Raw genomic sequence first — 19,490 nt, 5'->3', positions numbered from 1 at the left:
ACAACCAGTCAGTCTTTGGTACATGGTGAAATGGTTCAGCTAATCCCAAGGTCTTTCGAGAGGTGGCAAGGAAACGCTGACAAAATATGCAACACTTGATTTGTAATTAGCAGAAGGAAGCAAAAGATACACATCTGAAGAACGTGTGCACTATCAGAGGGTGCAGGAATCAGATTCCTTTCCTCCTCTTTTAAGGAAGACTCACCGCCGTTCAAAAAGTATGAAAGAACTGGCACAAGACAAAACTGGATTGCCTTTGGTCTCAGAGTAAGTTGTATCATGCCTAATCACTTCTCCCTCAGTTCTGATAGTGCCAGCATTCCTCTGATACATGAGCGTCCTCTGCTGGAGGACTTAAAAGTCTAGGATGTGTCTAGCTTTGTGATGGTGTGTGCAGCTATTTCAAGATATCTGTGTCCTTGTTTGCTTTGGGAAGGGGGGTAATGGTGTATTTTCTTTTTTTGATAATGTGCCATGAATGCTGATGTCCTTGCCTTTTCTTTCAATAGTGATGTTCTTAATGTAAGCTTATATGATTTGCCCTAAACATTTGGCATTCCTCATTTGTTTTGTCTCAAGCCGTCTTTTGCCACATACTTAGCTGCAAGTGAGCTCTGGAATGAGCTGCGGGGGAACATGAATGCTACTCTTTTCTTTTAAAGTTTATGATCGGAGGCAGCTGTGATGATGGCCTCTAGTTTGGCCTAAGACTTGAATGAAGCAAGGCACCCCAGCCCCAAAGCAGCATTTTAGCAGTATTATTTTCTGAGCTCTGTATGTACACGCAGACAGATGATTTGGGGGGGGGGGACCTTATGTCTCAAACTGCATTAAATAAATTGACACTGGGCTAGTACTGGGTACCAAGCACCCAGAAGCAAAAATGATATCACCACAATACTTTCCAAGGGAACACAAATATGAATAATGTTCTTGGCTACTAACAATGACAAAACAAAAGTACAGTAAGTACTAGAGCCATGACCATTTAATTTATTTATTTTTTACTGTTTCGATAGGAGTACTTCAAAGTTTTCTTTCTGACGGGACATTTTATAAGCCAGTTTTAGGGTGTCTCCATTTTCTCCTCCCTACTAGTGTAAATAAAAAAAAAAACAGTTTTAAGTCATTAATATTATGTATTGCTGATCAATCTTTCCAAAACATGGGCATTCAGGGGAATGAGGGAAAGTTGATAAATGAAACTATTCAATTAATAAAATATACTTGAGTAATAAAAGCTCTGATTAACTCAACAGGAAAAGCACCATCTATTGTGATAACACTAATGTTGGAATCTTATAACAACTTACCTAGGAGTAAGTCCGATTGAGATCTACTTCCAAGTAGACACATATGGGATTGCACTATAAGAAACTATCTCCTTATTGGTCTACCGACATCAGGAAGGCTCCTTCACTGTGCTCTATTTGGTGGGTGCTTAAAACAATTTTATTTAGAGAAATCTACCCAAATATGTAGAATGTTGATATGTGTTTTCATCTGTTTCGTCTTCTTTTTTTAATTGGGTTTTATAAACAGGAATAATGTTATACAAATAAGTATACCAAGTTTTTTCATGTCATTTGTATATCACAAAAAGAGCATAATAAATGTGGAGTAATATCTAAAGCATATGGTTCATTATTAGCAGCCAATGTATGAGTTCTTGGTTCATGAATTGGTTTAAACGATTAGGAAGAAAAGAGGGGGAAAGAGGGTGAGGGGGGAATGGTAAGTGGGATGGGGGCTGGTGGTTATGCTTCTGTTCTTCTTCTTAGTGTATGTGTGGGGTTTTGTGTCAGCGTTACTTGTATTAGTTCTCTTACTATTTCCTTGTTGTATTTCCTTGGTGGTGAGAAAGATTGGGGGTGGCTGAGGGTGTGGTTGGTTGTCTTTGGTTGGCTGTAGTGAGAATTGATTTTGTGTTTGAGAGGGTGTGTGTGTGTGTGTGTGTGTGTAGTTTCTAATCAGGTTAGCCAGATTGATTCGTATGCTGTTGGTGGATTCTTGTTGTTGTCTTGTTGGACTATGTATGTGATCAAGGGGAAACATACCTCAAACCTATTAAGTTGTGCTGACATAAAGTGTGATGGGTGGGGGAGAAGGGGGGTTAAAATTAAATTTGGGTTAAAAAATGGGGGTTAGGTTTCAGAAAGTAGGTTTTCATCTGTTTATCACTGATTAATTCTTCTGAATGTTTTATATAGTTGTTTTTAACTCTCTTTTTAACCATTTTTATTGTTTTATTCTTTTTGCAAACTGCTTTGAAGGTGGTGGTTGTGATTTTTTTTTACAATCAAGTAATGTATACACTTCATAAAATAAATAAATTTAAGATGCAAGTTGGTCCCTGGGCTTGGAAGCTAAAAGAGAGGATGCAAAAGGAAAAAGGACTAAGGAGGGAGGGCAGAACAAGCCCCATGGAATGACCCTGCTTCCTTCCTTTCCCTCAACGGCAGCCTGCTAGAATGGCTTTTTCCATGTGGCCACTTGCAAGCAGCAACCGTAGTTCACAAAACAGATTGAAAATTGTTATCTGAAGACCGCCTCCAAAGAAGGATTTGTTCCAAAATGTGTCGAGCCTAATAGAGCATTTAAAAAATGTGTGCACCTGAAGAACTCCTCCCTCAACTGCTATATTAACCTACACTGACTTTCATTGTCAAGGTTATCTCCAAGAATAAAGACAAGGTAGCCGGTTTCAATAAATCAGCTTCAGTTGCAGTCCTCTCCGCAAAACTCATCCTTAATGTCCGCTTATTTGTCAAAAGATTTTTTTATTTTTTTAAAAAAAGGAAGGCTTTCTTTTTTGTGCAAATTCTAAACCTGGTTCTCAAAGTGCTGTCTTGGCACAATACCAGTTCAATTTAATGGGGATCTGCTTGTAAATTACTAATGAAACGACGTATACTTACTGGCATCGTCCATAAATTCAATGTCACCCCCCAATTCAGCAGTTGTTAAGTGGTACTGGCTGGGGTCTGTCAAGGCGCTCAGTATAATCAGCAGAACCACTGAGTTGATGATCTGGGTAGGGAAAGGAAGTTGGGAAAGTAGAAGGTCAAAAATGAACAAATTCTGATGTTAAGCGTCGTCAGCATTTCATGAAAGTGAATAGAAGAAACAGTATTTCATGAGAAGGGTCTGCAGGATCAGGCCGATGGCCCATCTAGTTCAGCATCCTGTTCTCACAGTGGCCAACAAAGTGCTGCTTATGTAAAACACACAAGCAGGACTCGAACAATATTTTCTATTGTTATACCATGTGAATGATGTTGATAGGATGACACTTCTCCCTCAGTCTTCTTCCTATACAGTAAGTACGGAAAACCTCTGGTTCTTAATATAGAATATTTATTGATTTTAATATAGAATATTTATATCTCACAAGCCTTCATAAAATCTAAACAGCTACCAATTATTAAAAGCAGTAAGGTAAAGGTAAAGGGACCCCTGACTATTAGGTCCAGTCGTGGCCAACTCTGGGGTTGCGGCGCTCATCTCGCTTTATTGGCCGAGGGAGCTGGCGTACAGCTTCCGGGTCATGTGGCCAGCATGACTTAGCCGCTTCTGGCGAACCAGAGCAGCGCACGGAAACACCGTTTACCTTCCCGCCAGAGCAGTACCTATTTATCTACTTGCACTTTGACGTGCTTTCGAACTGCTAGGTGGGCAGGAGCAGGGACTGAGCAACGGGAGGTCACCCTGTCACGGGGATCCGAACCGCCGACCTTCTGATCGGCAAGTTCTAGGCTCTGTGGTTTAACCCACAGCGCCACCTGCGTCACTATTAAAAGCAGTATCTGCATATAAACTCCTGGCTTGACACTCTGTGTTTAGGTGACCTGTGTGTCTCACGGACCAGATAGAGAAGGCTAGAGGGCCAAACACAGGTTACCTGCACACCATGAGGGAAGACGTGCTAGCCAGGGGCAGACACTGCTTTAATGGTTGGAAGCCGCTTTGATTTTATGAAGGTGGGTGAGGTAGAAATATTCTATATTAAAATCAATAAATATTGCATATTAAAAACAACAATAGAGGTGCAGAATCAGCAATATGTTAGTCAGGGATGTAAAGATAGGAAGCATTTCAATAGAAATTTTCATTTGGCAAATCTAAGAACATCCTATCGACAACCTCTCTTGGTGTGATAGTTTGTTTTTTGATACTGAACACTGGGGAACATTTCAGCACAGCCATACAAAAGCATCCGTCGGCTTCTTTTCCTAATGTGCGCTCTCGCTCTTTCTCTTTCTCTGACCTGTATATGTATTTTAAAAACAGCCTGCTCCCAACAAGGGCTGCATCTGACTGTCTTGCTAAACCAGCGATGGGAATCTCAGGGCACTCCAAGCCTATTTGGGGTCGTTGGGGACTCTCTCTAGGCCACACCCCCTCCCAAGGCCACGCCCCTCACCAACTTCGCTTTCACACCTGCATTGTGTGTTTTCACCTGGTGAGAATGTACCCTCTAACTCTTATCATGATGCTTCTTGCTTTCCTGGTCAGAGCGGAATGTGAAAAGTAAATGGATATTTGTTGTGGTGCAATGGATCAGTGCGTCCGTCTGTTAACCAGGTTGCTCCTGGATCAAGCCCACCCAGGGCAGGATTCCTGCACTGCAGGAGGTTAGCCAAATGACCCACAGACTGAAAAAGGTTCCCCACCCCCTGCACTAAACCACAGTTTAACACAAGGTGTGAAAGACCTTTTCTTAGTTCCTTCCCTTCCGAGTATCAGAATTCGCTTCAAAAAGTCAATTTGACAGCAGTAAAATCATTTTTATTTTATCATGACAAAATAATGGTACAGACAAGGTAAAATTCATTGCCTGCCCGCCCTCTCTGTGCTTGCCAGCCCTTTTTATATCCCCTGTGACGGTCTATCATCTGATTTACAAGAAAGCATGTGATTTACGGGAAATGGTATAGAATTCAGCTTTCGTTTCTCCATATTTGGACTTCCTTGTTTCACGTATGTCCAGTCCCTCCCTCTGGGGTTACAATAACATTCATTCAACCTATTCAACCTTGCTCTTTATCTTTTACTTGCCCAAGCCAGACATTCCTGAGATAGGCCTATTTTCACTGTCAAGAAAAAGCCTTGTTCTTCTGGCTGGTGAAAAACCTTCAAAACCTCCCCCCTTTGGGATAACATATGAGAGAGGAGAAAATGCCTTAAACAGTTTTTTGGGATCATATAGAGAACAATATTCTAATGGCCCCTTCAGGTGCACAAGCAGAAAGAGACACATCTTAAGGACTATTTTCTGCCATCACCCTGCATGGCAAAATTCTTATTATGTCCCCCCCCCCCCACATACCCTGGCCAACTATTACTCTTGGCATATTGCTAGTCAGAAATAAAAGTCACCTCTAACAATGGGTTATTCATGCTGCCTCAGTAATCCTGTCCATGTGGATTATAAAATCCCTATTTATAGTTTGATTTGGTTCTAGGAATCTAAATGACCGGGATGAAATAATAATCCTAACTGGGATTCTTGTGAATGTTCCAATTCACAGATTCCTAATCTGAATAATGCTGATGAGCTGGAGTCAATGAGAGCTTGCCCTAAGCTGTTGCTAGGATACCATACGTGGCTGCCTGTGGGAAGAGGCCTAGCGAGACCAATCACAGCCAAGTCACCCAAGCTCCTAAATTCATGGCTGCCAGCCAAGGACTGGTTACTGTGGCATATGACAACCTCAAATCTACACATGACACCGGCAGAGCTGTTTGCCTGAGCCTGACCCAAATGCTGTACAGCGAGGAGGCAATATCTGAGTTTTAGAGTAAAACAGGCCATGGGGGATGAAGAGGATCGGAACCAGACAAACGCCATTTTAAGCCAGCAGCCACTGTCCCTGAGGCAACAGATCCACGCATTGCTTGCTGTGCTTTTTCAATCGCTACCTCTCCCTTTGGAATGTACTGTTGAGGAACAGCGAGGAGAACATTTCCCTGTAACAATAGTGGAAATAAAGAAGTAACACACCACAGAACTGAAGAACATGCGCAAAAAGCCGAATCATGTGCAAATACTGTGAATCTATGCCAATGCATACGTCAGCGCTTCGTAACCAATCAGCATGTAACACAATTTACCCTCCTGATGGCTCAATGTAAGCAACGTGTATAAAAACATTTCATGGGCACCCAGGAGGTGTACAGGCTTTGGAATCCTGTACCTTCTTTCTGCAGTCTGAATAAAATATACTTTTCTCCGCCCTGCTGTGGTTATTGGCTCAAGGTCACCCCAGGATCGGACCTTAATCTGTTAACTGTGAGGTGACCTAGACCCTGCTCATAACTGCTTTTCTTGCTCAGCTGAGTTAATTTCTAGTACTGGTACTCTACGTTGCAGAAAAATGCAGGGATGGGGAAGGGAGGTAAGTATTGCAGGCAGGGAAGAGTTCATTACCCCTCTCACCTGTACACCCGCCACTATTCCAAAGATCTATCTATGCCATCCCCATGTAATATAGTTTTGTGGCGGATACAGTGGCGTAGCGTGGGGGGTGCAGGGGGGGGCCGGGCGCACCGGGCGCAACATCTGGGGGTTAGGGTTAGGGGGCGAAAATCCATGGGTTAGGGGGCGCAAATCCACGGGTTAGGGGGCGCAAATTACCGTATTTTTTGCACCATAACACTCACTTTTTTCCTCCTAGAAGGTAAGGGGAAATGTCTGTGCGTGTTATGGAGGGAATGCCTACGGGTGGCATGCCTACAGATTTCCCTCCTCTTAAAACTATGTGCGTGTTATGGTTGGGTGCGTGTTATAGAGCAAAAAATACGGTACTTGCCTTGCCCCGGGTGCTGACAACCCACGCTACGCCACTGGGCGGATAGACATTTAAGCAAATGGGCCTATTGTTACACCTAGTTTGAAAGTTCAAGCTACCTCAGTTCTGCTTTAAGCACGAAGAACCACAATGTACCTCACTGGGTAGAAATATTTATGGGTTTCAGCTTCTCATGACCCATTCAGTGGGTTCAGCCTTTGCTGACATTAACATGCCATTTGAACCTAAAAGTGACTTCAGGACATCACATAATTTAGGAAAGACGGGATGCACAAGCAGTTCCCACACTGTTTCACACACCTTTACAAGACATGTTACAATCGAGGAAAAGGAACAATAAAAAAAGTTCCGTTTCAGACACTACAGAGAAATGTGGAGAACAAGAAGCAGACGCTATAATCATTTCCCTCCACATGACAGAATATTCAATGCCATGTTTCTGCTATTTGCAAGAGATAAGCTTGGATTTGTGATTACCATACTTACTGATGATTTATCCACCGACCTCTGAGTGAAATCCTATGCATCACAAGCCTAGATAATAAACTGATTTTTTTGTAGGAAAACAATGGAAGAGATCCACACGAATGATTCTTATTCTGAAAGGGCTCACCTTGAGGTGTTTTGTGTCAAGAAGCACCTCACAGGAACTATGAAGAAAGAGATTAACCAGAGTCTGAATCACCAGGTGTAAACCCTGGTGCACCATACTGTGATTTGAGTTCAGGTCCCATTACTAACGGCTCTGTGGAAAAGACTGGTGTCAGGACCAGGGGGATGGCAGAATGCTCAGCCCTTATTATAAAGAAGTCACACCATTCAAACTGTTTCACACACAAAAAGGGATCATCATTAAGCTACTGCACAGAACAAAGCGTTGGGGCATATCCTAAAAGGTCGCCATATATTTGCACGAGGGCTTCTCCTTATGCATCAGAACTGCCCCCTCCCCATCATGTATCCTTCAGATCTGTTCTGGGTTTCCCCCCAAGCTTCCTGAGTAGATCTGGCAGGCACAGAGGGAGGAGAGGGTGGGGAATTTTCATTGCGCCAGCATGACAATTTCATCGGATACTACCTCTTCTTTATAGATACATCCTCATAGAATCGTACATGAAGGGACCACAAGGGTCATCTAGTCCAACCCCCTGCAATTCAGTAATCTTTTGCTCAACGTGGGGCTCAAATCCATGACCCTGAGATTAAGAATTTCATGCTTTACCAACTGAGCTAGAACTAACGAATCCAACAGAACAGGTTAAATAGGTGCTATATTGAGTTTTGTGGCATGTGGCATGTTGAGGAATTTGTGTGCACATACTATGGTGAACTCATGGATAAGGGACAAAAAGATGCCCTCTCTACAACTGGCTAGTGTCACTGGAACCCAAAGCAATGGTAGCCATACATGGACCATACAGATTACTAGCATCATCTGTACCACATCCTGAAGAATGCTGTCAAGTACAGGCGGACTACTTATTACAGTGGTAAGTATTTAACTTCCCTAAAAATAGAGAGCATTGTTCTCAAGAAGCTTATCTTTAAAATGGCCGGCTAGTACTTGCAAGTAGTTTTGCTAACAGGAAAGCATTTGGAAAGGGAAGCAGGAATGCTTACTTGAAAGCAAATGGAAATGCAAGCAAGTTTCTTTTTCTATCACATGATGCAGCTTTCTTGGAAATAGTTTGCAGTGTGGTTCTTTGGACACCTGACTCCTACACATGAAAAAACAAACAAACCTGGAAGAAGGAAGGCTGGTTTACCTCTTCATGTTGCGAAAAGAAAATATGCAATGGAATATTGGTACTCAAACAGCCTAAATGCTGCATGGGATTCTTTCAGCATTTCATCTAGAAGAATATGTAGGTTTCTGGATAGTGCTAAGACTCAAAATGGCAGTCTCTGGCCAAGGTCCATAGTGGAACATCATAGCCTAAATCAGCACTAGTGATTAGAAACAGGAAGTGCCAAGAGGAAAAGCAATATTCACAGTCTCAAAGGATTTAAGAAATCAGTAAAGAAAAGATAAATCACAGAAGGGCAGAAATAGCGGAGACAAGCACACAGGCAAACAAGCAGGCAGACGGTATTAGCACATAATGGATTAAAGGAGGCTGACTGACCCAAAGGAGGCTGAGTGTTCTGCCTGCCTGCTAGGCAAAATAAGGTGACTATACTGTGGTTACATAAAGGATAAAGCTTGAGCAAATCACTGAGCATGTAGTTTAGCAATTCCATTTGTCTGCTGCAAAATGCTTAAGTTACAAATCTGTAACTAATAACCGTCTCAGAAGACTCACCAAAGCATGAGATATACAAGATCTGTTATTTCAGATGTGCTGTGTCTAGTTCGGGTGATCAATCACATAGCAAAAGCAGCACTGTTTGATCCACCCTTGGATATGAGAGGCTGGATATATACATTTTTACACATACGTAAATGGTAACAAGCAGAACCCAGCTTGGTCAGGTGTCTTGACTAGCTCTGTCAACTCCAAACTATGTCCCTCCAACTGCAACCAGCTACGGACATGTATGCAAAGTCACACACAGGGAACTCGGGTGGCGAGTACCAACAGGACCGCTGAGAGACAAACTCTGAGGCTTGAGAAAGTTTGCTTAAAAAAACTGCAGAGCAAAAAATCAACATTGAAACCTGCCCAATGCAGAATGAGCATGCTCAAAAGCCACAGAATGTTCTGAGTATCAGAAAACTGAATCAGAAAACTTGGGGTGGGTGGGGATTTAATGAAGTATCATGGAAGAGGGTGGGGCTGACTGGCTGGCATTATGAACAGGAGTATTTCTGTAAAGAGGATGGCCAGTTTCTCTGTTCTTGGGGGTATCTTTGGTTTCAAGACTGTGCCCCAAGGGCTGGAAGTGTATTTTGCCACAGAACTTGCTCCATTATGAGCAAGACAAGACAGGGATTTTGCAGCTGTACACACCAGCCACAACAAATATCTCTGCTAAGCAACCTGCTCAGTACAGAATTCTAAATTCTACAGGATCTGGGGGTTTTTTAATGCATTAAAATAAATAAATCAGTAAGTGCTTTAAAAAACCTCATCTCTTGGGGGGTGGGGGGAAACACTGAAGATGTGATAGTATGCTGTCCCAGTTCAGAAAAACGACTCTCTATACATAGTCAGAGAGATGAAAACATTGCTTATTTGGACACACTGTTCCCAATTCTTACAGCCTAAAGAACAAGTGAAATGAGCTGAGTCTGGAATAACCTTGTGAAGTGAAAGGATAAGAAAGAGGGATTTATATCTAGATGCTAGGATAGAGATAAGGAAAACAGGAAGACACAATGAGAGGTAAAGGAGGTGCTGTGGGATGGTGGAAATCAGTGTTTGTTTTTCTTTTTAGTGTTTATATTATTAACTTGTAAGATATGGATTTGTTTGTGTGTTTTTTTGAATGTTGGTTTTTGTGTTTTGTGTATTGTTATTTTTCTATATTTTTTGTGTTGTTGTTGTTGTTGTGGAAAATACTAATAAAATTTATAATAATGGGGAGAGGGGGAAGAAGTGAAATGTAGCTTCCTATAGAAGGGATTAGGAGATGGATATACCAGCCAGGCACATGAACTCACTAGGATCCCACAGGTAAGCATTATTTTGGAATGGAAAAAGGCCGTAGTGCAATGGTAGAGCATTTGCCTTGCATTGTCAAAGGTCCCAGGTTCATTCACTGGCATATCTAGGTACAGCTAGAATAGACTGCTATAAAGAGGTGGACCCGTAAACCAGCAAAAGCATATTGGGAAATGATATATAATGAATTAAAGAAAATGTTTAAAGTGACTTTTAGTAAAAAAACAAAAAAAAAACCAGAGGCTTTTCTATTAGGTATAATAGGAGAAGAAATTCCAAAAGAGAAAAAGGTCTTATTCGTGTATGCGACGACAGCAGTGAGAATGTTATGTGCCCAGGGATAGAAGGAAGGAAGAACCCCATCGAAAGAAGAATGGATAGCGAAATTGATGGACTATGCGGAAATGGCGAAAATGACAGGGAAGATCAGACACCAAGAAGACAAAGATTTAAAAAAGAATGGATTAATTTTGTAGAATACTTCAAGGAGCACTGTAAACACTTAAAAACATTAGCAGGCTTAGAATAGCACCAGTGATATAATTAGGGTAAATTTTGAAACAAGGGAGATGAAAAAATTGGATAATGATATAAAGAGGCAGAAAAGATAGTAGGCAATGATGGGAACCGGGGAGGAGGTGGGGGGAAGTCCAGGGGTTGAGAACCCCCAAAAGATAAATGTTTTGTTGTGTTGATACGAATGTAAAAATGTAAGCAAAAAATCCTTAAAGAGAGAGAGAGAGAGACTGCACCAATGGCCTGACCTGGTATAAGGCAGCTTCCTGTGTGGAACACAAAGAGCTAGGGAGATTTCCTAGACGTGACCGCAGATTAGAACCACATATGCGTGCCAAAAATACAGTTCCTATTGGCATCTCTCACTCGAGTGACAGGAGTCTCATCAGAGAGCTCTGAAAGGCCAGAACAATGTGGCTTAATGTTCAATAACTATGGATTTGGTAAACTTTTTGTTAGAATGCCTCCGTGTCACGTTGAATAGGTTGTGAACATGGAAGCTAGTTTGAGATGAGACGCAGCAGGAATCTGAGATTTACACTGCTAAAATTTAAGTTCACCATTCTGGCTGGGAGCTTAATTAAACAAAGTAGGATTTAGTTAATGATATTCAGTGCTTATGTAATCCCCTGGAAAAAAAATTCTGCCAGCAGTACATTGATGAGATACTTCTCAGTTAACAGTGAAGCCTATCTTCGCATCCATTAATTATACAAAAGGAAGCAGCCAGCATGTATGGCAGACGGCACACAGTTGCCCCAAGGTCGCTAATCCCTAAAGCGAAAACTGACAGGTTCTGATCTGGCTTGAAAACAGTCTGCAGAGCTGGTGCATGTGACTTTTCAAAACCACAGCGTCCTTTGTAATTACAATGAAAAGTCCTTATCCCGGGTGCTTTAAAGATGCTTAAGAAACTCATTCAGTAGGAGCCAGAAATAAAAATAGACGCACATCTCAAAGGCTGTGCCCTGTGCCAGGCACTGCAAATGGTGGTTTATGAATGTTTCAGTTGTAAACAGAAACTGACCATAGTATCTGTAGGGAAGCATGAAGGGCACAGGACGGAGCGCCTGCATGTGAATTAAGCTGCTTTTAACTCACAAAGCAGGATCAGTTGTGAGGTAACAATTTGCATTCACTCAACAAGTCATCCTTTGCAACAGACCTGATGAAATTCACGGCAGAATCCAGCACCACCACCCAGTGGCATAGCAAGGTCAGGTACCCAGGGAAGAAAATTTCCTGTCACTCCCGCCCACATTGAAATCTAGTTGGACTCCCAAGAGTCTGCGATCTACTCACAGTATAAAAACACTGGCTGTGATCTACCCATTGTCTATGGCAGAAGTTATTGAGCTTTTTGGGGGGTTACAGGGTTTGGGTCCTGAGTTGAGGGAGCTTCTGCTTCTCTCCTCCGTTTGCTTGCCTGCCTCCTTCCCGTCCTCTCCCTGCCTGCCTACATGCCTCCTCCAGCAGCCTGGGACCACAGGGCTGTCAAAACGAAGGGGGAAGGGAGGAACGCCACCGTCAAAGCGGCGCAGCTCCCCCCCTCCTCTGATGGCTCAGGGTAGGCGGGAGTCGCGGGTGGGCAGTGCGCCAAATGTCAACCCCCTCAGAGATGACACCTGAGGAGGTCTGCCCCCACCTTGCTCTGCCCCTGCCACCACCTTCCTATTCATGGAACACAAAGTGGTGGAGGCTGTTCCACTGGAGGCAATGTAGCATTAGGAGCCAGTGTGGTGTAGTGGTTAAGAGCAACAGATTCGTAATCTGGTGAACCGGGTTCGCGTCTCCGCTCCTCCACATGCAGCTGCTGGGTGACCTTGGGCTAGTCACACTTCTCTGAAGTCTCTCAGCCTCACTCACCTCACAGAGTGTTTGTTGTGGGGGAGGAAGGGAAAGGAGAATGTTAGCCGCTTTGAGACTCCTTCGGGTAGTGATAAAGCGGGATATCAAATCCAAACTCCTCCTCCTCCTCCTCCTCCTCCTCCTTCTCTTCTCTTCTCTTCTCTTGACAGAATTACAAGCCTGGTAGATGAAGGGAACTCAGTGGATATAGCCTACCTTGATTTCAGTAAGGCATTTGACAAGGTGCCCCATGATATTCTTGTAAAGAAGCTGGTAAAATGCGGTCTTGACTATGCTACCACTCAGTGGATTTGTAACTGGCTGACTGACCGAACCCAAAGGGTGCTCATCAATGGTTCCACTTCATCCTGGAGAAGAGTGACTAGTGGGGTGCCACAGGGTTCTGTCTTGGGCCCGGTCTTATTCAACATCTTTATCAACGACTTGGATGATGGACTCAAGGGCATCCTGATCAAATTTGCAGATGACACTAAACTGGGAGGGGTGGCTAACACCCCAGAGGACAGGAACACACTTCAAAACGACCTTGACAGATTAGAAAACTGGGCAAAAACAAACAAGATGAATTTTAACAGGGAGAAATGTAAAGTATTGCACTTGGGCAAAAAAAATGAGAGGCACAAATACAAGATGGGTGACACCTGGCTTGAGAGCAGTACATGTGAAAAGGATCTAGGAGTCTTGGTTGACCACAAACTTGACATGAGCCAACAGTGTGACGCGGCAGCTAAAAAAGCCAATGCAATTCTGGGCTGCATCAATAGGAGTATAGCATCTAGATCAAGGGAAGTAATAGTGCCACTGTATTCTGCTCTGGTCAGACCTCACCTGGAGTACTGTGTCCAGTTCTGGGCACCACAATTCAAGAAGGACACTGACAAACTGGAACGTGTCCAGAAGAGGGCAACCAAAATGGTCAAAGGCCTGGAAACGATGCCTTATGAGGAACGGTTAAGGGAGCTGGGCATGTTTAGCCTGGAGAAGAGGAGGTTAAGGGGTGATATGATAGCCATGTTCAAATATATAAAAGGATGTCACATAGAGGAGGGAGAAAGGTTGTTTTCTGCTGCTCCAGAGAAGCGGACACGGAGCAATGGATCCAAACTACAAGAAAGAAGATTCCACCTAAACATTAGGAAGAACTTCCTGACAGTAAGAGCTGTTCGACAGTGGAATTTGCTGCCAAGGAGTGTGGTGGAGTCTCCTTCTTTGGAGGTCTTTAAGCAGAGGCTTGACAACCATATGTCAGGAGTGCTCTGATGGTGTTTCCTGCTTGGCAGGGGGTTGGACTCGATGGCCCTTGTGGTCTCTTCCAACTCTATGATTCTATGATTCTATGATTCTATGATTCTAAGCCTTCAAAACATCCCAGGCTTTGCCATTATCATCATCATCATCATCATCACCGCCACCGCCACCGTGGAGCCTTTAAATGGTCCTTTAGCTGACAAGCAATAAACATTCAGTTCTAACATTTAAATGGCTACCCGAGAGTAAAAATGTTAGAGTAGAAAGTTGAAGGCCAGACCATTGCCCTACAATAAGTTGGGACCTGGAAGAAATTACTTGGACTTTTATAAAGATAAGAAGAGACTCTGGTTTAAATGTCTCATGTGTTTATACATAAAAAGGTGAATCAAAGTTTGAAGATGAGAGACAGCTGCTAAGGTAGTTATACTCCTTTGTCACCATTTCCCATCAACGCTGCATGCCCAGTATTCCCTAAGACAGTTAACTGCTTTTTCTCTGACATCCATCTCTTCAACAAGTTTACAAAGCTTTAACATGCTAATCCCAGGCTGGCTATCAAAGGAAGATCAGCTGTGACCTTTAGCCAGGACCTCTAGCCACAAATCACTAGAGTCAAGCAGACATATTGATTCTTCATCAGGAGAAATGGCAGCAGCAATCTTGACTTGATGCAAATTGGGTGAAGGCTGCATCATATCAGCAGCTTTTTCTCACAATCCATTACTGATAATTGTGCACAGAGGTGACAATGAAACCTACATCCTTTACCAAGCACTGCTTGTAGTTTGCTTCCTAAGGTTTCTTGTTGTAAATTCTGATTTTTTTCTGGACAAGCGACACCCACTGATCCACCTCCTAGTCTTTGCCCTGTGTATCCTTCTTTTAAAATCCCGTTTTCTTTTTTAAAAGGTGAATTTGTACCATATTTTTAAAATGGAGAGACCCATGCCAAGACAGATTCTACTGCGGGCAGGAAATAAGCCCGAGCCAGAGTTCTGCTTTTGTTGTTGTTGTTTAGTCGTTTAGTCGTGTCCGACTCTTCGTGACCGCATGGACCAGAGCACGCCAGGCACTCCTGTCTTCAACTGCCTCCCATGAATCACTGTCTTGCCGTGGCGAAGGGGCTTGAATAACTCAGAGAAGCTATGAGCTATGCCGTGCAGGGCCACCCAAGATGGACAGGTTATAGTGGAGAGTTTTGACCAAACGTGATCCACCTGGAGCAGGAACCGGCAAGCCACTCCAGTATCCCTGCCAAGAAAACTCCATGGACAAAGACAACAGTGTTGTGCTTTACTAACTGGTTAAAGACAGGAAGAAAAAGATGCTACAGTCATAAAAAAAATGTTCAGCTTACTTTGTCACTCAGCAGAAATTCTGTCTTCTGTAACACTGGGAAAGAATTATGTGAGAAACAGCTGCGGTTTGAGCCATTTAATCCTTAAAAAGAAAGATTTAAATTCCAGCTGATCATTAGCAAGAGCTCCAGAACCCCAAGGCAAAGACAAAATTCCAGCATTCTCTTCCATGCTGTTAGTCTAAGACTGTATTTGAAACTTCATGTCTCTCAGAGATACTCTTTATGATTCTAGTTTTAAAAAGGGATTGCCGTAATAATGCACTGGAATTGCATGCTGTAGCCATATACCCATCTGTCTCCAAATACCTTAAATCTGAGAAGGGACAGGTAAAGTAGAAATTACAGTATATGCTTTGATTGATAGCCTACATGTGAAGATGTAGATGCTTACCTCAGACTGTATTAAAAATGTGTCAAGAACATTTGTGCAGGAAAAACTCGGACTTGAACTAGCCTGAAAGTAGGTGACTTGTTCTTGTTGCGAATCAGGCACCCAGCTCCCATAATGTTTCCTATGGGACGTGACTTACTTTCTACGCATGTGTAAAGCTAAAGCGAGGGAATGCCTGTGTAATTTATGGGCCTGTGGACATTACTTTTATGGGTTCCCCAGCAGCTGCTGCTACGAGCAAGTAAAGTTGCCTTGAACATCACAATGATGCGGTTATGGAAGAAATCCACTACACATATCATTTTTAGTCAAACACATCTTCCTACTAAGCTCATAAAAATATCATGCACACCAACTGTGTGTGCCAACTGTGATCCCAACCCTGACAAAACTTGCATTCCAGCTCCTATAACAAAGCCCAGACATCTTTATACAGTGGTACCTCGGGTTACAAACGCTTCAGGTTACAGACTCTTCAGGTTACAGATTCCACTAACTCAGAAATATTACCTTTGGTTAAGAACTTTGCTTCAGGATGAGAACAGAAATTGTGCTCTGGCGGCGCGGCAGCAGCAGCAGGCCCCATTAGCTAAAGTGGTACCTCAGGTTAAGAACAGTTTGAGGTTAAGAACGGACCTCCAGAACGAGTTAAGTTCTTGACCCGAGGTACCACTGTATAATGATTATTAATTGTCCTTCAGTTCACTACAACTGTTTTAACAATTACTGATGATGAAATTCCCAGCTGTCAGTTTCCAAAGTAGAAGGTGTCTGGCTGTAATGCCCTCTGACCTGGAAGTCCTTCTGTGGATGTTGCAGCTAGTTGTGTTCAGTGGTGCAGGAAGGACTGGACATGATCAAATAACATTATTTTCTTTTTATTGCTTCATGCATTCCGTAGATGAACCATGACACTTGGCTCACTTTAAAAGACAGTTAGACAATTTCTGGAGGATATGGCTTTTCCTTCCTTCTGAAATGTATATTGTATTCCAAGTACCTCCATTGATTGACATGAGTGGCAGGACAGAACTGCTGCAGGATAAATCACATTGTTGTGCTTTTGTAAGTATCCCCACCTACACACATTTACATGGATACCAGCCTCGTTGCTTCCCATGGAATTTACTTCCAGGTTAAAATAAAAACTCCAGTTATGGTTGTACCTTCAGGTTCATTATGGAGCCTATGCAAACATTTCACATTTTATCCTTTTGGACTGCAAGCCTTACTTGGCAGGGTAGGCTGTTATTCAACACAATTGCCAAAGTAAATATTTAATTATAGTTAACATAATCACAAAGAGTCCCCTGATATGCAAAACAAAGACAACTAGTTATAAACAGAACCATGTTCCAGCATTGAGAAAGGATGGTTGACACATTAATTTGAGAATTCAGGCACAAAATTACCCAAATTGTAAAACAAAATGCAACTGTGGTGCTACCATTTGAAAATGGTGTACACGTGTTTAGAAATTGTCAGGATTCCCTGCAATATATCTCAATATATGATGATGGGGAAAGCATTGGACCACCATCTCCATACGTCAGGTATGTGCACCATTCACAACTCACATTGCTATAAGTGTATTTTGCCATTTCAATTCATCAATGCATCATTGATCAGTGCATCAATGTTAAGCCTTTCCAAATGCAACCTCAGGCATTATACAAACCTAGAGAGGGATCTGGAAATGTAATTTTCTTTTTTAGATGCAGAGGAATAACAAACATTTGCCTATTCTTTCCCCCCCTTCACATCTGAAATAAACCAGTATTCTATCTCCTGTCCCAGTAGGTTCAGCTGCCCTAATTTAGAGATAGCTTGTGCATCATTTTGGGAGAGGAAGGTGAGCAAACTGTATCTTGGACACAAGAAGAATGCAAAAGAACAGGAAGCACCAGGCACTGGAACTACTTGTTCCTTCCTGCCTTCACATCATGCCTGAAATACAAAGAGCAGAATCTCCCAAATTTAACAGTGTTCAATATAGAAAAAGGATAGGAGGAGCAATTTATAATACTAGCTGCAACTTCCTATTGGAAATGAAGCCTTTGGTAGTAGACTTGGAGCCAATTTGTTTAAGAAAAGCAGGGAGGAGAGAAGGGGTGCTTCACAAAACATTGGAAGAGTGGCCTGATTGGGGAAAAAAATCAGTAGCACAGAGTTGTTTTTAAAAGCAGACAGGGGAAGGATACTAGCCTGATCTGGCACAAGCTACATCTCAAACAAGTAGAAACACACACTATCAAGCACTTCATGTTTAGTCTTACTTTCAACCTTGAATCGCTATGAACTGTCCCCTGTCCCCATGCACCAAAACAAAAGGAGTCAAGGTGCCGTGAAATGCAAAACTTTGCAGCTTGTTCTGCACACCCATACGACATCTGACTAAGTGATTGATTTCCTCCCCACCCCACCCCAGCCACATGGACCTTATTGTTTCCCCTTTCAAATGAAACATGAGCAGGAGCACCCTCCATGGTTGCAAGAGAAGAATGAGCTCAAGCTGAATTGCTGGACAGCTCCTTTTGGCACAGGTTGCTTCTGCGCTAGGTGTGGGGCCCGCAAAGAGTTGCTCAAGCATCTCCAGGAGAGTGAGGCAAAACCTTGCAGGCCAGCTTTTCTGGAGCATTCATGGGAGGACGAAGATGCCCTTGAAGATCAGGAGCAGGGGAAAATCCCCCAATATTGTTGGGAGGTAGCAGCTTGCTTAATTTTAAAAGGTGGCCATGGAGTATTTTGTTCCTTGCTTTGGAAAGAACAAAAAACAAAAGAAAGCAAGAACTTGTGGCAGCTATTCTGCAGCCTCCCAACCAGAGCCACACCGGAATGTGCAGTGTCTTTCCCATGGGCATTCCAGGAATTGTGACCAGTTAGATATAGATAGGCTTATGCCATCCATGAAACTTTAAAAAAAGGAAGTTTAAGAAGCAAGCAGTGGGAAGGGAGAATGGGACCCTCAGCTGTCAGAAAGTCCAAGACAGAGAACAGAAAAAGGGATATGAGAATCATGTGTGCTTACATGGCTCTGTTGGAGCACAGTAGTCACATGGGGGAAAAGGATGTGGGGAAAAGGGGGAAAGGCACAGCTGGGATAGAGGCAGGGACCTAAACGAAATTTGCTGGCAGTGCACTACTGGGGAAACCCAGTGGGCGGCAAGGAAAAGGGCAGAGTGCTTTTACTAGAAGTCTGGTTGTATGTAGAAAGCCTCCTTTCCCCTCCCATGGCTCCATCTTCCCTCATCCCTAAGCCCAAGCATCCTTCTATTGTTTTATCTATTTTTCATATTTCTATCCCACTTTTGATTTCAAGGAGCTCAAGATGGCATGCACAGCTGTCTCCCTCCACTTTTCATCCCCACAACAAAGTTAGATAGGCAGGGACTGGCCCAAGGTCACCCAGTGAGTTTCATGGCTGAATGGGAACGTCTCCCAGGTCCCAGTCCAACCACTACACCACACTGGCTCTTCTTAACAGAGACTCCCACTCTTGTGAGATTGAGCCAAGGGCTCCATGTGGCTGGTGGGCTGCTGTCTGCCCATTTGGCTCCAGGACAGCCTTTGCCCTAGTGTCCTGCAGAAGTTTCGGACTACACCCCTCACCAGCCCCAGCCAGTATAGGGAAGGGCTATAGCCCAGTGGCAAAGCATCTGCTTCAATCTCTGGCATCTCCAGGTGGG

The 19,490-nt window shown here is 43.1% G+C and overlaps 1 protein-coding gene across 2 annotated transcripts in view; it reads right to left on the bottom strand.

Annotated features, from left to right (window-relative positions):
* Nucleotides 1-19,490, bottom strand: part of LAPTM4B (lysosomal protein transmembrane 4 beta) — a 135,091-nt gene that overhangs the window by 25,492 nt on the left and 90,109 nt on the right. For both annotated transcript variants that reach the window (XM_081205145.1, XM_081205144.1), the window contains one exon: nt 2,919-3,030. In XM_081205145.1, the coding sequence (XP_081061271.1) occupies nt 2,919-3,030 (112 nt within the window). The remainder of the gene's footprint in view (nt 1-2,918; nt 3,031-19,490) is intronic.

Source organism: Podarcis bocagei (assembly GCF_964188305.1).
Source record: "Podarcis bocagei genome assembly, chromosome: 8".
In the NCBI taxonomy this organism is placed as follows: Eukaryota; Metazoa; Chordata; class Lepidosauria; order Squamata; family Lacertidae; genus Podarcis; species Podarcis bocagei.
This window is presented reverse-complemented; position numbering and strand designations above follow the sequence as displayed.